Raw genomic sequence first — 7,161 nt, forward strand, 5'->3', positions numbered from 1 at the left:
ACCTATCCACCCCTCAAACTGGCTTTTCTCCGTTTTGTCATTTTATTAGATTTTTAAAATAAACGTCCTGGAGTCCCTACTGGAAAGCCTGCGATCAGTTGTTCAACGGCAGCGTGTCATTTATCGCACTGGAAAAATAAGTATGTACAGCGCTGAGCCCCCCTCCCACCAGCACTGCCCCCACCCCGTCGCCCATCTGCTCCAGACTAACAAAAGAGAAATTAACAGGAGGAAAACAGAGCTGAGGTTAGACGGGTCACCTTATCCAGCAGCATGAGAATTATGGGTAAATATGTCATTTTATTCCCCCACCCCCGCAGCATATATCTCTCTAGGATCTAATACACCAGACCCCGCCAGTCGCCACGTCCAAAGCCGACCCCCCCCCCACCCCCCCCCCGCCCACACAAAAAACAAAAACAAACACCCCGGCAAGAAGAAACAATAAAATAAACAAAAATGAGCATAAGTATCAGATTAGCTTGTGTCCCTCCCCTCCCCCTCCCTCCCACATCTGTCCAGCCCTCCTCTTCCTCTCGCCTCCTCTACAGGTTGCTCTCTCTGTACAGGGCGGTGGAGAAGGACATGTAGTCGAGGGCTCCGGGGACCGCGTCAGGCCCTTTGTAGGGCACCATGCGGGCAATGCAGTACTCGGCCTTGTCGGGGGGGGGAGCTCTCTCCTCAGTTCATCGGCTGTGATGTAGCTCTGATGGAAAGAAAAAGGGGGGGGAGATTCAGTGAGTGAGGTGCACATGTGCAGGGAGTGCAGTGTGATCAGCAGCGACAAGACCTGACATTAAAAACCTCGTCACTCAAATATTAAGTCCCAGAAACACTAAGACGAGCTTGATGGGCAAATCATGGGGACAACACGCAAAGAAGAAGGAAACACGGGCTGAGACAGTCTAACACAAACTTAGTGACAAGCTTTAATTGATCTGTAGGCCAAGCACGCACACAAACACCCCCACAACAGCACCTCTACGCCCAAGAACAGCAAATATTTCACAGCTTCTGGGATTTAAAAAAAAACTTGCCTGCTTCTGTTTTCTTGGTGGCAGTTCAACTGACTAAAGGGGCGCTAAACCAAACACGTGTTGTTCAAGTACAGTCAGGTGACACATTAAAGGACGAGGGGCCTCCTACAGGACGACAGTGCCACCGTCCATAGGACATGAGGGGCCACTGAATATTGGGATGAAACGACGTAAATCATACTGTGGGCTTCGTGGTCACCGGGTCTCAACCCAGCACGCTCACCTTATCAGCAGCCAGGATCTTGAATGAGGCGATGACCTGATCTGCGGTGTCTGTGTCGGTTGTTTCCCTGGACATGAAGTCAATGAAGGCCTGTAAGGCGATGCTGCCGCTGCCGTTGGGGTCCACGATGCTCATTATGCGAGCAAACTCGTCTTCACCCTGGCAACAGAGGACAACAGGTTAACCCAGGATAGACACACAGACGCAGACTGGACACGACATACACAACCTACAGTGTGTAAAACATCAGGACCCCCGTGAAAAATACCGAGCTGGTGAGTAGAGGTAAAAGTTATGGCGGGAGTCCCAATATTTTATATTTCACACTTTGACTCATGCAGATACATTCTGTACACTCGTTCACTGGTTAATATCAATGGAAAACAGACAAGGGCCCAGTGAAACATGTCTAACACCCACTAGGGCAGAGCTGCAGCAAGTACAAAGCACAACAAGCAGACGGAGGATCAGGGAGACAGCAGGGCGTCTGCAGGGCGTCTGCAGGGCCCCAGTCAATCTGAAGAACTACGTCGACACTAAAAGTAGAAGGGCTGGCTCCATAAAACGATTATAATCAAATTCTCCCCAATAACAGTGATAATCAAAGCTTTCAACTGATAAATGTGTGAGTTAAGTTGCTGTGGGGCCAAAACAAGGACAGCACATGGAGATGAATGAGCCACGGCGAGGACGATGTGAATAAGAGGTCGCATGACATCGCGGCTCTGATTTTAAAGGGGCATAAACAGAGCGACATGCAGCAACCTGTGCTCGATATAGCCACAGTGATCAATTATCGATCAATATGAAAAGCATATTGATAAGATTTTTGGCCTCATCGTCCAGCCCTACTAGGGTTGTCACGATACCAACATTTTGGTACCGGTACCGGTACCAAAATGTATTTCGATACGCTCGTCACTCAAATATTAAGTCCCAGATATGACCTGAAACACTAAGACGGGCTTGATGGGCAAATCATGGGGACAACACGCAAAGAAGAAGGAAACACGGGCTGAGACAGTAACACAAACTTAGTGACAAGTTTTAATTGACCTGTAGGCCAAGCACGCACACAAACACCTCTAAGACCAAGAACAGCAAATATTTCACAGCTTCTGGGATTTAAAAAAAACTTGCCTGCTTCTGTTTTCTTGGTGGCAGTTCAACTGACTAAAGGGGCGCTAAACCAAACACGTGTTGTTCAAGTACAGTCAGGTGACACATTAAAGGACGAGGGGCCTCCTACAGGACGACAGTGCCACCGTCCATAGGACATGAGGGGCCACTGAATATTGGGATGAAACGACGTAAATCATACTGTGGGCTTCGTGGTCACCGGGTCTCAACCCAGCACGCTCACCTTATCAGCAGCCAGGATCTTGAACGAGGCGATGACCTGGTCTGCGGTGTCTGTGTCGGTTGTTTCCCTGGACATGAAGTCAATGAAGGCCTGTAAGGCGATGCTGCCGCTGCCGTTGGGGTCCACGATGCTCATTATGCGAGCAAACTCGTCTTCACCCTGGCAACAGAGGACAACAGGTTAACCCAGGATAGACACACAGACGCAGACTGGACACGACATACACAACCTACAGTGTGTAAAACATCAGGACCCCCGTGAAAAATACCGAGCTGGTGAGTAGAGGTAAAAGTTATGGCGGGAGTCCCAATATTTTATATTTCACACTTTGACTCATGCAGATACATTCTGTACACTCGTTCACTGGTTAATATCAATGGAAAACAGACGAGGGCCCAGTGAAACATGTCTAACACCCACTAGGGCAGAGCTGCAGCAAGTACAAAGCACAACAAGCAGACAGAGGATCAGGGAGACAGCAGGGTGTCTGCAGGGCCCCAGTCAATCTGAAGAACTACGTCGACACTAAAAGTAGAAGGGCTGGCTCCATAAAACGATTATAATCAAATTCTCCCCAATAACAGTGATAATCAAAGCTTTCAACTGATAAATGTGTGAGTTAAGTTGCTGTGGGGCCAAAACAAGGACAGCACATGGAGATGAATGAGCCACGGCGAGGACGATGTGAATAAGAGGTCGCATGACATCGCGGCTCTGATTTTAAAGGGGCATAAACAGAGCGACATGCAGCAACCTGTGCTCGATATAGCCACAGTGATCAATTATCGATCAATATGAAAAGCATATTGATAAGATTTTTGGCCTCATCGTCCAGCCCTACAAAAAAAGCATTAAATATGTTAGTGATTATATTTTTCCATATTTCAAAATATTTCATTGGGTAAAGTTTGGAACATAAAACGTATTTAACAAAAAGCTAAAAAACTTCTCAAATTCATCAAATCTTTGTTGTTCTAATACAAAGCTGGCATCAGAACTATATGTAAAAGCTTCACATCCAAAAGTACAAAAATTATGATCAGAGGAAAATGTGTTCCAACAATGTTGGTCAATATCCAGCCCTGATCATGAGTGGGTCAGTTTCTCACAAAAAATGTGCAGGATGGGAAACTAAAACCTGGTGTTCCACCCTATTTAAGTCAATGTCAGGCTGTGAATGTTGCAAACAACTGAGTGAGGACGGTGCTGGACCTGCAGACACCCTGTGAGAGCAGCATGCCAGCAGCAGTACCAGGCTGGTTCCTGTAGAAATGAGTAGAGCCCGGAAATCATCTGAGACCATCTGTCCTGATCGCTTCTGTGGGTCGCCACAGCACAGCAATGGCCAGGGGGAGGAGGGGAGTTCACAGAGATGGAGTCCGAGACATACAAGCGGCAGAGGAGGAGGACAGAAAAGGAAAAAAAACAATAAACAGGAACACAGACGACAGATGCAGAGACAGTGAGTAATGATTGGGGAGGTGGAAAAAGATAAAAAAAAGCACCAACAGTTAACAAAGAAAGTAAAATCTGAGAGACGGAGAGGGGCGGGCTCTGTTTACAGTGAGACAGCACAAAGCAACAGAGACCCCCAGTGGACAAACATGGACACTGCAGCTCTTTGCCCTCCATGCAGATGGACTGAACCCTGCATGACCTGGAGCTGATCAAAGGCCTCGGAGCAGGAGCGCTGAGCCGTCACCGACCAGCATTTAGAGCGAATGACCCCGCTGCATAGTGCAGTTTGAACTCGTCAAAGTGAAGACATGAAATGTGACTAGTAAAGATGCAGCCTACATAGAAAAAAATTTAAATACTAAATATTAAAACTAGCAAAGTTACTTTGGCAGTGGGTAAAGGAATTTTACACAACAGACTGCAGATGAAAGTTAGCTTTAAGCTAACTCTGGTAAAACTCATCAAATGGCAACATTTGTGTTTAATCTTACAAATAAAAGCTGAAATGAAATGATCACTGAAAACTAGCTTTAGCTCTGAATGCGAGTGCCTGGCAGTGACCTCAGCTCTGCCCTCCTGCTCAGAGGCGTGACAAACCACCACCTACGTCCCTCCGTCCCGCCCTGCAGGCGCCTACCTGCTTGTCGTTCTCCACATCGTGGCCCAGACTGATCAAACAGGCCTTGAACTCCTCGGCCTGCAGGAGTCCGCTTTAACAACAAATCAAAAGAGTGGACTGTTCTGGATTTATGATTTACCACACAAAACAAGCTTGGGGCAGTAATAAGTACGAATATGCAAAACAGAGGTAGCTGTAAAAAAAAACAAAAAAAACACACCTTTTCCCACTTGCTGTCGATACTGGCATGCGTGATGGCGGTGTAGGGGTTGATTCCGCTCAGCATGATGTTGTAGCTCTGGGCGATCTTCTGCACCTCGGCCGGGACGGACTGGATGGCCTCCCGCTCCTTGTTGGCCTCTGCCAGGGTGGACTTGAACTGCTCGTGGGCTGCGATCAGACCCTGAGGGAGGAAAAACAGGTTGGATTTTATCTCCAGACAGAAAGAATGTTGTAGCTTACACCTGTGTTTACTGCTGTATACTGTGTATGCAAGAACAAATGTTCATTAGCTTCGCTGCATACTTCACATTTCTTTTGCAAATCTTCGACATTTCTGGACTTCAGCATGTTTTTCCTGATGGGTTTCAGGTGTTGCGCCTGTCTGGACCACACTGTTCCCAGTTACCTGGATCTCCTCAATGTTGTGGACGATAAACATGTCCTGCAGATCCTCCATAGCTCCCTCCATCCAGTTGTTGAAAGGTGCCGCTCTCTTGGCGTACTCCAGGTAAAGCTCATCTATCATCTCCAGCTGCTTCTCTGTCCTCTGTCGGCCAGAAAACAAACTGTACTCAACTGATCTGTGGCTGTTAAAACTTACTGTCAGAACAGAGTAAATACTTGGACACTTTGTTGGGCACGAGAGCCAGGTATGATCTGAAGGCTTTGTACACCTGTGACAATAACTCATTTCTATTATCTTTCAGAGAATTTTTTCTCCCACTTCCTGTCTTTAAAAAACAAAAACACTCGACTTGAAAAATGTAAAATCTTTGCATTGGATATTTTATAAAAGCTACTTTGGCACAAGCCTTTTTTGGCCAAATAAAACTGTTTAAACCACAGCATCAGTGAGAGCTGCATCTGTTTCAGATGCTTTTGAAAAGTCAACCATGAGATTTTCAACAGCTTAATCAGCGTCTGATTAGAAACCCCAGCATCACGCACACACTACAGGTGTCGTACCTCCAGCGACTCTTTGCGGCTCTGGGTGAGGGTCCCCAGGACGTCCCACTGATCGCGGATCTTCTGACAGCGAGTGTTGACGCTGGCAGAGTCGTAGTAGTCCAGCTCGCTGGAACCACACAGGAGAGAGTGGCTTTTACAGCTGATACTCAGCTTGTACGTAGAGATACGACACTACAACAACAGTATTCTGAGTACTTCTTATGAGCTCGTGCTGTATTCACTGATACTAGAAGTATTACTGTTGTGTGCTGTGTGACCAGGTTCACAGCTGTGTGTGCTGCTCCTCACTTGAGCTCCTGTGCGATGGCGGCAATCTGCTCCACTCTGTCCTGATGGGCAGCAAGATCGCTCTCAAAGGCCTCGTGTTTCCATAGCAACGCCTTGACGTCCGACAGGGTGGACGTTGCGTAGTCTTTCTGGGTCAACATGGCCTCCTTACCTGCATACATATAAAAGTCATTAATACTAATTTTATTTTAAAATGTTTTGCATCACCTGCACTCAACACGAGAGGTTAAATAAAGATCAGAGCTATGTTCTGTAATGTTTCATCTGATAACGTATCTTATTAAAAAGTGCAGCGGGATGAAAAAGGAAGGAAACGTTTTAGGAGGGAATTCATCTTGAAACAGACACAAAAAGAGGAAGGACTTCATATAGAAAAGGGGATTCAATCTGTTGTTCAGCCTGTGTGAGATAAAACATCTACAGACCATCGGTCCAGCACTCATGGATCTCAGCTTTCTGGTGGAACTTCATGGCCAGGTGCTCCAGTCTCTCCAGACGTCTCATCTCACTGAGGATCCACTCCTCGTAGCCCTTCTCTGCTCCCTCCAGATTGTGCCACGCTCCGTTGATGTCCTGACAACAACAGAACCAGTTATTTGACAAAAAAAAAACAAACTGCATTTTCATAAAACCTGACAGCAGGTGATTCTACCTTTTAAGTGCACTTTACTGTTTTGTTTCTTACCAAGTGTGGAGAAGCAAATCGAACAGAAAGTGAAAACTACAGGCCTCTGTTACTGTGGACCCATGTGCCCACTTAGTGACCATACAATTTGGACTCCTCTTTTCACCTGAGCAGCCCAGGTGACTAGCAGTATGTACATGCAGTGTGAATACATACAGACACCATGCGTCCCTCTGATGGCATGAAGGCAGGTCTGTTGTTGAGTCTCAGTTTAGTCTGCAGAGTGTTGAAGCCGATCTCCAGCTGACATTTGTCTTGGACCTGAAGACGGGGACAGAGTTGGTGAACAGGTTCAGC

The 7,161-nt window shown here is 46.8% G+C and overlaps 2 protein-coding genes across 2 annotated transcripts in view; both read right to left on the reverse strand.

The window, feature by feature from the left end:
* Positions 1–454: 454 nt before the first annotated feature.
* Positions 455–5,448, reverse strand: LOC109953249 (alpha-actinin-4-like). The gene is given in 6 exon segments (XM_020588676.1): positions 455–668; positions 671–706; positions 2,624–2,782; positions 4,719–4,778; positions 4,921–5,103; positions 5,329–5,448. Coding segments are annotated over 6 exon segments (681 nt in total). The 3' UTR covers positions 455–545.
* A 46-nt stretch (positions 5,449–5,494) lies between these two features.
* LOC109953247 (alpha-actinin-4-like) overlaps positions 5,495–7,161 on the reverse strand; it is a 44,819-nt gene continuing 43,152 nt past the window's right edge. Inside the window, exons 11-15 of the mRNA XM_020588674.1 lie at positions 7,021–7,125; positions 6,605–6,752; positions 6,180–6,330; positions 5,889–5,997; positions 5,495–5,653 (exon numbers count right to left, since the gene is read on the reverse strand). Coding sequence (XP_020444330.1) covers positions 5,513–5,653; positions 5,889–5,997; positions 6,180–6,330; positions 6,605–6,752; positions 7,021–7,125 — 654 coding nt within the window. The 3' untranslated portion in view covers positions 5,495–5,512. The remainder of the gene's footprint in view (positions 5,654–5,888; positions 5,998–6,179; positions 6,331–6,604; positions 6,753–7,020; positions 7,126–7,161) is intronic.

The sequence above is a fragment of the Monopterus albus genome, unplaced genomic scaffold, assembly GCF_001952655.1.
Source record: "Monopterus albus unplaced genomic scaffold, M_albus_1.0 scaffold589.1, whole genome shotgun sequence".
NCBI lineage: Eukaryota > Metazoa > Chordata > Actinopteri > Synbranchiformes > Synbranchidae > Monopterus > Monopterus albus.